This window comes from Halichondria panicea, chromosome 1 (assembly GCF_963675165.1).
Source record: "Halichondria panicea chromosome 1, odHalPani1.1, whole genome shotgun sequence".
Classification (NCBI taxonomy): Eukaryota; Metazoa; Porifera; class Demospongiae; order Suberitida; family Halichondriidae; genus Halichondria; species Halichondria panicea.
The window spans coordinates 74,481-85,890 of record NC_087377.1 but is presented as its reverse complement, the minus strand read 5'-3'; the positions used below and the strand labels follow the sequence as shown (position 1 = coordinate 85,890).

The window sequence follows — 11,410 nt, the reverse complement described above, 5'->3', positions numbered from 1 at the left end:
AGCTGGGCGGAGCCTAGTTGGGCGGAGTCCAACCAGCGTTGGTTGGACTCCACCCAACTAGGCGGAGCCTGACAGAGCCTACGCATTGCAAACTCTAAATAAAAGCTGTTAGCATCGTAGATAGTAAGCCAGAATCAACATCGTAGACGAGGGCTTACCTAGTAAAGACTAAAGAGACTAAATATCTAAATTTAGCTCAGTTTTTTTTCCTGAGTTCAGAACAGACCCACTTGATTAGTAGATATAATTATTACAGCAGTATAGTCTACTCTACTCTACTCTAGTCTACTCTACTCTACTCTAGTCTACTCTACTCTACTCTAGTCTACTCTACTCTACTCTAGTCTTTCATACTTCCTCTACTGACTAAAGGTCTCACGAAGGCTGACTCTACTGCACTGTACTGCACTGTACTGTTCATAACAGATTATGTTCCTGGTAAATGCGCTCCAAGTGCTGTGTGGGAGGACAGTTATTGAGGTTTTCTCTCGCCCACGCTCGTTAAAATTTGTCTACTTCAGTAGGGGATCACGGGACTTAGCAAGGCAGCTCTCCTTTTTCTTAGTTGCTTCCTTCTTTCTTTCTTTGTTCCTCCAATATTTCTCTTCTGTGACAAAGAACAGAAAAAGGAGAGGCTGCGAAGGAGGCTAGGTATAAGGGGCGTATCAAAGTAAAACCATGCGTGCATGAAGCGAGCAGTGAAGCAAAAGAGGCCAGAGAGTTTACCGCACGCGGCCATATTTAATCATTTCCGCCTCGAGTGCCCAGGGCACGCCCCTTTTATAGTCAGCATGCTCGTTGAAGAAGAAGCGAAGTGTGTTGCTGGAAGAGGTGAGTTTCTTTGCTTGCTTGTAGCTCGCATGTTTGCAGGAATGTTACGCTAGGAAGCCTTTTTTGAAGCATTGTAGTTGTCTATTTGGTCATGTTTTATTGATTGCTATTGACTTGATTTTTTTGCAGCCGTGATACAAAAACATCGCGAACCATCCAGTGTGTTGCAGAAACAGCGCGAGCTTTCCACTGTGTTGCAGAACATCGCGAGCATTTCACCAGGCTGTGTTGCAGAAACAGCGCAGGCCTTTTACTGTGTTGCAGAACCATCGCGAATATCCAGCCATGGAAAGATAGAGCTGGATCATCGGAAGCAGTGCAGGCTGCAGGAGTCATTTGTAAGTTGAAACTATACGTCTGCATGTTCATCTTGTGTGTAGCTTGTTGCATGTGGTGTGTGTGTATCTTGTTGCATTCGATTGTTCACTCTCTGGCCTTTGAGTGTATCGGTGTTGCTTTGTTTGTTGAGAGTGGAAGGTTTATGTTCTGGTATTCCGTGTGTCTAAGTGTGGTGGCCCCTTCTTGACTGTGAGGTGTGTAGGTCATGCATGCAGCTTAATAGATACATACTTGCCAGCAAAGCGCACGTTAAATGCATGTATGCACGGCTAAACTCGTGTCGACAACGCTTTTTGTGTACTGTTTTAAATACGCATGGCTAAGAGTATATTACCTGCATGGCCTTGAACCCTTTGGTGGGGGGGGGGGAGGAGGAGGGATGATGTCCATAGCACTGAAGTAATCAATCAGAATGTGTGTGGAAGGTTCTTCAACAGTCGGGTCGCAGGACAGCATCTTCTTGTTCTTGAAACCATTGTCGAACCAGCCTTCGGGGTGCAAAGATGGATTACTCATGGCACTCCAGTCTATTGAGGGAGCACTCTGCCGTTAGTAACTGCCTAAAGGGAAAGCAGCACAGGATCCTGCCATAATTGGGATCTCGTTATCAGTTCCAATAGTTAGTTTAATAGCTAGGATCATTAGAATAGCTAGCTATAATATAGTTAGACAACTGCTGCTTATGCTAATCTGTTATGACAGCTTTTTTAGGATCTTAACTCTGTGCCTACTGCACATGGAATTGGTAAGTTCAGGCTTTAACTAAACTATAGGTGTGCCAAGGGAACTGTAGCTTTTGACTGGATTAGTGAAGAGTAGTCTTGAGCACTTGTGCAAGCCTTGCGTGCCAGGCTTGTTGCAACTGGAGTCGACGAGGTCTTCAAGAGCAAGGAGGTGTTGTCTCTGTGAGTCTACTGTTGTTGAACCATCCCACACATTCTGGTTGATTACTTCTGTGCTAGATTAGTTAATGGTACTCACAGTCACAGGGTCCCTTTAGTTTATTATGCCCTTATTGTATTAGTCCCTTGGGCAAGGAAACTACTGGACTACTGGTGGTGGTCCTTCTGTGGTTGATTTGATTGCATGTAGTTACTGTTGTTTTAAACAGAATGCTGTGGGTTTGTTTGCTGACATCGTAACAATTAAAAATGTATACACTGGTACAAGCTTGTTGTGAAAGTTAACGAAACTAACCGATAAGCAACAAGTGGCAGCTGAGGGTGGTCCAATCCACACAGTTGTGTAACCGGTGCTACCAGATCATTGTCCAAAATGACAGATTTTCCTAGGAAAAGTTAGCTCCAAAGTAATAATTATTCTGTATTTACAAACAGCAATAGAAATTTACCTGAGGATACTTCATCTCCTTTGTACAAGAAATTTGACATCTCTTGTCCAGGACGCACTGCTAGAAGGTGACAATACCTCTGCTGGTGTCGGACACTCACACTGTATGGGACATTCTTAAAGCAGTTTGAGGTGAAACCTTTTAACTCCTTATTCTTGGATTCAAACCGCATACACCATGTGTTTCGTGGTGGACCAAATCTAATGAAATAAAGTATATACTTTATGCATTAATTTAGACATTTTAGAATACCTTAATAGTTCGTCAGGTAGATGCAGAAGATAATGCATCTTTGGAACATAGGGCGAGTTTGGATAGAGTTGCACATATGTTTCTAGCAACAACTCTACTTTCCATGCCAGATCAGAAGCATCTGCCTCTGTAACCACAAATGCGGTCACCATTGTGCAGATATCCCACAGAGTTAGGAGAAGACCCCAGTGTTCATCGCCCTCTGGAACAAAGCCCCCCATGATAAACGGGAATAATCGGATCAGTGCTTTCATCTGAGAAGCTGCGTGTAATGATGATTTATGTGCTTTTTAATTATGAAAGTAAGCATTGTACAAAAGTGGGGAAAATGATATGAACATTCACCTTTCTGTTTGATATGATACTCCATTGTCGACCCAGTAATTGTGTTTGGTTTGGTGTCAAGCTCTGAATATCCGTAATGGTGGGATGCAAGAGACTGGTTGAGCTCTGACAAGGTGAAGTACTTCTTGATATTGATAAAAGTAACAAGAAGCTCTTTGAGGAGACGTGGAGCAACACCTAATGAACAGAAGCAGCAATAATAATTATATTTGTGTGCTATTGAATGAATTTTTACCTTCAAATATTGTGTGCATTATGTCGTACGGAAGACATTTGGTGACATCAAAGAATGGAATGTCCAGAAGAATGCTCGCATTATTCACTCCATACGTAGTTGAGTACCCCAAACATCCATTCACATCACTTTCCACTAGCTGACAGTAATGGTTGTGACTATGAGAGTCTCTCAGGGTATACGCACCAACATGAAACTATAAGTAGTTAAAAATTAATACAATTAGCACCAGTGGTTTTTTAACTCACATTATCATAATGTTTTAAATCTTCCTTCGAACAAAGACACTGCCTGATTTCCGTAGCGCAAACCCAACACCTTTTTTAAACCCTCCAAGAAAATTACTAGCAGGTATGTCACCACAGAGACAGACGACAGCTCCATGAAGTACTACCACACCTGAGTCTAGCTCTAACCTGTATCCTTCATCCTGCAATAGCATATTTGAAATGTATACACACGAGATATCCATTATCATAGGTACGTCACAGTAATGTTAAAAAAAAGAAAACTACCAGCAACACTTACTGTTGAAAGCAATTTCATGCATTGAACAAAGTTTCTGAGGAGGATATCACGTGCACTCTGATTCATGTCCGATGACTTAGCCACTCCAAGTAGTTGAATAGCTTGGAGCGATGATCGAAACACTGGTCTTATGTTTCCCAATGTATATATATAGTAAAACACACCTACATGTCATTATAAAAAGGTATAAACCAACATGTAATGCAATTCTCACCAAACTTGTGAACTCCAGCACTGGTTCCGAGAGGATTACAAACTTCAATGTCATCATGATACAGTAAAAACTGTAAACCATCTGGATGTGCTCGAAAGACTGGATGTTTCTTAACAAAGTCCCCATCACAGATATCGCGCATGCTACCATCTGTACTGACATGACTTTTTCCAATGATCTCTTCTCTAACAGCAGGATTTGATAGCAAACTCTGACAATTAAGTTATAAAAATAAAACCAGTGATTGAGTTGGTAAATAGCACAAACCTTCAAGCTCTCCCAGAGATCAATGTAGTACCCCTTAGCCTCAACCTCCTTCAGATGCATCTTGCCGTGGTCATTCACCCAGTCCCAGTTCTTGTCGAGAAGTGATGGTGATGGTTCCTAGTAACATACATTTTGTAATTGCATGCATATACAGTAATTTAACATGATGAGATGATAAAACAATGCATGTACCTTCATGCTACATTGTACTGATAACAAAATAATACGTTAATTACCACATAATTGAGATGCTGTTTGTAGTATTTCTCTCTTAACGCTCGTGAAGACAAACCGCTAAACATTTCATCAACATTGCAACATTCTGTGACAATCTTCTTCACGACCTCATCCACAGTGATGCCTTTTTCTTGAAGACAACACAACATTTTCTGCTGCATTTGTCCTGCAGTTTGCTCCATTAGTGTCTGTGTTGATTCGCATAGATGTTCGATGCTTGAATAATTAAGTGCTAAACTGCTAGTGCTGCGAAGAAGAAACATGGCCCGGTCAAACTTCGGATGAGCCGATGTAACCAATGGTAGTGAATCGTCGTCAACGTCATCATTTGTGGTTGTACAAGATTCTGGGTCACTTGTAATTGGATCACTTGCGTCGATCTGAACATCTGTATATAATTATAAAAAATGGTTGAAGTACTTCAAAACTATAGATGTAATATTCAAAACTATAGATGTATTAAATAGTAGTAGTTTTAATGCTAGATCTATTATTATGTATGATCTCATTAGCTGACTTACCATGCTTTCGTAAATGCTTCCTCAAAGTCTCCCATTTTGTTGCTGACTTGCCACATACACTACAATTGACCATAAATCTTGGATCATTTTGATGAACAGCAAGAGTGTGCTTTAGCAGAGACTTGTGGGAATAGCACTGAAAAAGACACATGCAACAGGTCACTACACAGTTGTCAGCCATAATTAATACGGAGAGATAATCTATAGAGACCTGATGAGCTAACTGCTTTGCGCGCTTGTATTTATAATATAATAGTTACCAATTTCGATATTTTATGTAGTTTTATCTAGAGCGCATGCGCACTAGATATAGCCTAGAGCAATATTCTCTAGACTTGTTACTTAGAAACCTTGAAAGAACCTTGAAAGAGATGGAAAAGTTGTCTGTAACTGATGTGGGGAGACTCTTGAGGGAAAACTGCTTTCCTGAAACAGTAGTTTCTGCATTCAAAGGTACAACTCGTAGACTAATAATTATTATAGTGTCTTCTTAGGTATATTCTTAGCTTTTATAGTACATTATTATCTGTTTGCACTTACAGAAAACCTAATTGATGGCATTGCACTGCTTTAACTACCCAATGACTTTGAGGAATTTAAGCATATGTTGCCGCAGAGTGGATTGAGGATGGCACTCAAATCTCTTCTTGAAAAGGTTAGAATCATTTACACATTTTACTTTAGTACCATAGTTATAGCAGGTAATTTTAATTGTTGAGTGCTTAAAAGAGTTAACCCATTGTACTGCAATTCTAGAATATGCTACCCATTCTATACCGTGCTCTATTGTACCCATTGTACTGTATTCAACTGCAATTCTCATTCTACCCCATTCTACTGAGCTGAGCATTGTGGTAAATGTGGGCGTTCAACTACAATTGTTGCTAACCACCATAGCACACTACAGGGGCTTCTATTTCATACATTGCACAAGTGTGCAATTCTTTAACAAAGCGGCAATTTTTTGGCCACGAAATATCCTTATTCTGTGGTGTTAAGTTTGAGACATAATATATACGTTCTTTTATAACTACAGGAAAATTGCTCCATGAGTGGTACGATACGTCAAATGAGTGCCAGCTATAATCTGATAGAGGATTACAACATGGGGGATTTTGAGGACGAAGCTGTGGCCAACTATCCTCTAGCAATGCTGCCTGCAAGAAGTGATGAAGCAGCTGAACCACCTGCTAAAAAGCCATGGACAGAAGAGTACGAAGTGCTGGCAGCACCTACGAAGACCCTACCAACTCCTTGCCCACTGGTGCTGGCAGCACCTACGAAGACCCTACCAACTCCGTGCCCACTTCCACCAGTATTCAGTGAGAGAGTAAACAGAGCAATAATAGCGAAACAAATTTACGGAAAAGACAAACTAGCATTAATACGAGAAGCTTCCCTCTTCTATTATGGTCTTTGCCCGAATCCGAAAGGAAATCAGTACGACGAAATGGCTAAGGTTTTGTGTAATAGCTTTGAGCAGCTACGAAACAAGATTGTAATATTATTGATGGATGCTATTGGGTGAGCATTATACAATAATAACAATGCATGCATGTATTATAATTATACATAATTGCAAATTTTTATAGCTATAATTAATCATACAACATGCATGCAGCATACAGTGAAGCAACAGGTTACTATGTTCTTCTGAAATCGGAGAAAGAGGTCAGTACCGTCAGCAATCAAACCTCTCAAGACAGAAAAGGCGCACTTAGTGCAAATAATTGCAGCAAAGCCAGCTGAAGCCGCTCCTGGCCAAGACTCCGTTATCAGTGTGGACGAATGTGCATGCGATCGAAACCACGGTCGGTTGTGCGACCAATTCACCAAGAAAGCGCCTAACAACGCAGCAATTACACAGTTAATAAGGGAGACGCACCAACAAAGAAGGAAGAGAATTGGAGATTCAGGTGACAAGATGTCAATTCTTCTTTTGACATATCCTTTCTTCACAAGAAATCAATGGGTAAGTGCGTTAGCTCTTTAAATTGTTTATTTAACCATAATTATACACCTAATGTTTTCTTGGTTATTTATTGAGTCTTGAAATGTTATAGGTGCTGTTGGAGTTCACGCTAATGTGTGGGGAGGAATCCATCTCTCGAATCAGAGATTCTTGGACTAAGATTGTTCCAACTCTGCTGCAGATGGATGGTGAAGTGCCCACTGACTCTGAAGAAACTCAGAGCTACAAGGCACTTCTGTTCATTGACACACAACTCAGGCCCGCAGGAGTAGCCTCTAAAGCTGCAGCTGCTTTTACTTTGTATCAAGTAAGTAAAAACAACAACGTATATATACGCATAATTATAGCCGGTAATCAAATATTTTGTCTCCCGAAAATTACCGGCTATATATACGGAGGCAGTAACACTGTAATTCCTTTCATGCGTCATTATTGTGGAAGCATGCACCTCAAATTTAACTCTTATTTGTTGCAGGTCGGGACTGATATTGAGGAAGTGACAGCTGAAAAGACCTTTCCAGAGCCAAGGCTTGCAATTTTTGCTGACAAGAGCATGAATGGCATGCAAGCGTTCATCCTTGGTGAAGGAAAGGTTCTCTTTGAAGTATTGGGCGACAGTGTCATTGACTCGGTTATCAGCTTGTTTGCAACATACTACGCCTTCTATGTCAGTTACCCCAAGCCATCACCTGCCTCTGGTCTCCTTCTCTTCATACAGGAAGTGTTGATGGGTGTGAAAGAGACATCTGTAAAAAAAACAGTGAGGTATACTCATCATTCATAAACTTGCTAGATCAACATTAGTTACCCCAACTGTACATTTACTGTTACCAAGTTATTACCGAGTTAGTTACCGACTGTATCAATTATGATTATGTTATATTCAGTTTTACTTGATATTTATGTATAATTTATGTATAATATTTATGTATAATTCTGGCGTTTCTTTTGTGTATTTTTATTTATATGGTCATATTCTTGTAACCGTGACGTTTTAAAATGACATACCTCTGTTCGACACACCAAAAGTTACAGCATGTTTCAGTTTTGACACAGTAAAAATGACATATATTAATTTGACACCCGTGTTAGTGTGTTAATTTTTGGGAAAGCAGTTTGACACGCGTTTGCATGCCAAATTGACACCTTTCATTTATGTGTGTGGTTGTTGTGGGGTTGGGAAATTTTGTTGCACAGTCTGGTTTGGTGATGATGTGTGATTTGATTATAATGATTTGTCTGGTCAGGAGTGCATTCATTCAAGGTCTGGTATTAAGATGATAATAATGATCTGAATTAATTGGTGGTGTTCGCTGTTGAATTGATTTGTTGTTGTGGGAATTTCTCATCTCTTCTCTGCACAGCACAAACAGCTATGGGTGTAATTTTGTTGTCTGGTGTTATAATTATGTATTGTGTGTGTATTGATAATACTAGGCTGATGGTTGTCAGCTGTGGTGGTGATTGGCTGGTATTGTATTGTGTGGAGTGGATGGTTTTGTTTAAACTGCTGCTCTCAATGTAACCATGCATTTGCTTGTTCTCTTGCAGCCACAATGCACACACACACAGCTCCTCCTACTAGCTATACTGTACTATAGCTAGTATTCCATTCTCTCACTGCTTTTGTCTCCTCTCTCCTCCAGGTACAGACAAGCCATGCTGCTCTGGGACCCAGGGAGGATTACTAACCTCATCACTGTATAATGTATTGCAGGTACTGAAGGGGTCGGGGCTTGACTGGAGATGTGGGGGAGGGGCTCAGATCTCAACGCCCACTACTATCATTTATAGTGTCTCTTGATTGTTTTGTGTGCAGCTATGAAGACAATAAAGATAAGTATGGCTGGCTTCTATGGTGTGTAGGTCGATGTCTCTTCACAGCAAAAAATAAGTAGTTCCATTGTGTACAGTATCTCTCATGCTCTCTGTGTAGGTTGATTGTGTGGAGGAGCCACTGTAACAGCATACACACAGATGAGTAGCTAGCTATGTCGTGTGGCATGTCTCTCATGCTCTCTGTGTAGGTTGACGGTTGTGGAGGAGCCACATACACACAGATAAGTAGCTAGCTATGTTGTGTGACAAGTCTCTCATGCTCTCTGTGTAGGTTGATGGTTGTGTATAAATTATATGGATGGACAAGGTGATGGTTTGATGGTCTGGCACTACCTAACACTAAATGGCTGCTGTACTCGATATATAATTAATATGAAACAACGTAACATAATTTAAAGTTTTGTAAGAACAAGAACAATAGTATAATTATAGTTATGAATAATTATGATCTTAGAGAATCGAAGTTGACAAAACATTTATTTATCACAGTACTATAATTATTGACAAATCCTTGTTTCCTTCTATCGAGAGGTAGGTACATGACTTCAGTCAATTACCATCTCCATCTCCATGGCAACTATAAGCACATTTAGCGACCAACAACCTGGAAGAAGGAAATAATTACAATATCTGGATCTAATTAAAGGAACTTGCCCTAACATCTCTGTACAGCGTCCCTCATGATACATGCTGGGGGCTGGTGTTCAGTCCTGCACACACACACAGTATATATACATCATTTATTGCACACGTCAATGATCATAATGTCCCACAAATTGTCACCCAAATTAATGCATGTATGTAATTATAGAGAAGTGAACACTAACTAACCCAAAACACCGTCACACATGCAAGGGGGGAGTACAGTGCATAAAAAACACTAACTATTCCAACTATCGTATAGCGGGTCATTTTCGTGGCGCATTCAGCCAACTCGCGAGAGAGAGCCTAAGACGTTCGCTAGCGCATTCAGCCCACTCGCATAAAAATACAACACAAGGGGGAGTACAGCACATAAAAAACAATAACTATTCCACTTAAAACACTGTCACACAAGAAGGGGGGAGTACTACGCATAAAAAACATACAACTATCATATACCATTTGAAAGGTGTTTCTAAGCATTCAAAAAATTTTCGACTTTCGATCCACAGAATTTAAGTTATGGCAGCTAAAAGATTCACGAATTCAACGGAAGGGGGGTGTCTTTCAACAGCTGAAAGATTCACGAGGGGTGGGGGTCTTACAACAGCCATAACAGTTGATTCAATGGCAAACATTTTATATAATTATTTCGAAAGCTTAGAAAAATACATTTCAAATGACGTGTTTCAATCCAATATTTCATCCGGGCCCTTAATTTGTTATTTTTTGACCTCGGACCATGGGGACTCAGGGTTTCATACAGAGGTAGGGGAACCCCGGGATTTCCCCCCCCTAGACAAAGTTTCCCCCCCCTGACAATTCCCCAACTTATGATGTAATAAAATCATTAGTTAGGTGTAAAGTGGTTTTTACAGGTGAGAGTAGTAAACACCAGCCCACTAAAATCTACCAGAATGCACCACAAAGCACCGTTTTTTCAAATTTTCCCAGGGGAGGATGCCCCCGGATCCCCCTACGTTGTGCCGACCGAAACCTGCCGACCTTTGGTCGGCAGGTTTCCCCCCCTAGCAAAAAATCCTGTATGAAACCCTGGGACTAAATTGGCAAATAATGTTATCTTTCATGAACTTTGATGGTACCATTTGAAAGGTCTGTTTCTAAGCGTTCAGAATTTAACTCTTATTTGTTGCAGGTCGGGACTGATATTGAGGAAGTGACAGCTGAAAAGACCTTTCCAGAGCCAAGGCTTGCAATTTTTGCTGACAAGAGCATGAATGGCATGCAAGCGTTCATCCTTGGTGAAGGAAAGGTTCTCTTTGAAGTATTGGGCGACAGTGTCATTGACTCGGTTATCAGCTTGTTTGCAACATACTACGCCTTCTATGTCAGTTACCCCAAGCCATCACCTGCCTCTGGTCTCCTTCTCTTCATACAGGAAGTGTTGATGGGTGTGAAAGAGACATCTGTAAAAAAAACAGTGAGGTATACTCATCATTCATAAACTTGCTAGATCAACATTAGTTACCCCAACTGTACATTTACTGTTACCAAGTTATTACCGAGTTAGTTACCGACTGTATCAATTATGATTATGTTATATTCAGTTTTACTTGATATTTATGTATAATTCCGGCGTTTCTTTTGTGTATTTTTATTTATATGGTCATATTCTTGTAACCGTGACGTTTTAAAATGACATACCTCTGTTCGACACACCAAAAGTTACAGCATGTTTCAGTTTTGACACAGTAAAAATGACATATATTAATTTGACACCCGTGTTAGTGTGTTAATTTTTGGGAAAGCAGTTTGACACGCGTTTGCATGCCAAATTGACACCTTTCATTTATGTGTGTGGTTGTTGTGGGGTTGG

General features: G+C 40.4%; 3 protein-coding genes across 3 annotated transcripts; 1 reads left to right on the top strand and 2 right to left on the bottom strand.

Moving 5' to 3' along the window:
• The first annotated feature begins 2 nt into the window (after window positions 1-2).
• On the top strand, window positions 3-8,558 carry LOC135347269 (uncharacterized). The gene is made up of 7 exons (XM_064545215.1): window positions 3-1,169; window positions 5,467-5,573; window positions 5,663-5,775; window positions 6,157-6,644; window positions 6,742-7,092; window positions 7,184-7,399; window positions 7,568-8,558. The coding sequence occupies exons 5-7, from the start codon at window positions 7,045-7,047 to the stop codon at window positions 7,874-7,876; spliced, it is 573 nt and encodes a 190-aa protein (XP_064401285.1). The 5' UTR covers window positions 3-1,169; window positions 5,467-5,573; window positions 5,663-5,775; window positions 6,157-6,644; window positions 6,742-7,044; the 3' UTR covers window positions 7,877-8,558.
• Window positions 2,487-3,486, bottom strand: LOC135347200 (uncharacterized). The gene is made up of 4 exons (XM_064545094.1): window positions 3,354-3,486; window positions 3,119-3,295; window positions 2,774-3,035; window positions 2,487-2,721 (listed from the first exon to the last, which is right to left on the bottom strand). Exons 1-4 carry the CDS (start codon window positions 3,370-3,372, stop codon window positions 2,487-2,489), a joined length of 693 nt encoding a protein of 230 aa, XP_064401164.1. The 5' UTR covers window positions 3,373-3,486.
• On the bottom strand, window positions 3,616-7,741 carry LOC135347045 (uncharacterized). The gene is made up of 7 exons (XM_064544901.1): window positions 7,541-7,741; window positions 5,121-5,256; window positions 4,599-4,987; window positions 4,363-4,479; window positions 4,096-4,306; window positions 3,882-4,045; window positions 3,616-3,783 (listed from the first exon to the last, which is right to left on the bottom strand). Exons 2-7 carry the CDS (start codon window positions 5,191-5,193, stop codon window positions 3,616-3,618), a joined length of 1,122 nt encoding a protein of 373 aa, XP_064400971.1. The 5' UTR covers window positions 5,194-5,256; window positions 7,541-7,741.
• Window positions 8,559-11,410: the final 2,852 nt, after the last annotated feature.

Bases quoted from the DNA above. Each gene is read 5' to 3' on its own strand.
- LOC135347045 (XM_064544901.1), bottom strand. From the start codon at position 5,193: ATGGTCAATTGTAGTGTATGTGGCAAGTCAGCAACAAAATGGGAGACT. The intron at 4,988-5,120 runs GTAAGTCAGCTA...AATTATATACAG, and splicing joins GAAGCATTTACGAAAGCATG to ATGTTCAGATCGACGCAAGT. The intron at 4,046-4,095 runs GTGAGAATTGCA...AATGACATGTAG, and splicing joins TGCTGGAGTTCACAAGTTTG to GTGTGTTTTACTATATATAT.
- LOC135347269 (XM_064545215.1), top strand. From the start codon at position 7,045: ATGTCAATTCTTCTTTTGACATATCCTTTCTTCACAAGAAATCAATGG. The intron at 7,093-7,183 runs GTAAGTGCGTTA...GAAATGTTATAG, and splicing joins TCTTCACAAGAAATCAATGG to GTGCTGTTGGAGTTCACGCT. The intron at 7,400-7,567 runs GTAAGTAAAAAC...TATTTGTTGCAG, and splicing joins CTGCTTTTACTTTGTATCAA to GTCGGGACTGATATTGAGGA.
- LOC135347200 (XM_064545094.1), bottom strand. The intron at 3,036-3,118 runs GTGAATGTTCAT...CATTACACGCAG, and splicing joins GTATCATATCAAACAGAAAG to CTTCTCAGATGAAAGCACTG. The intron at 2,722-2,773 runs GTATTCTAAAAT...TTATTTCATTAG, and splicing joins CTACCTGACGAACTATTAAG to ATTTGGTCCACCACGAAACA.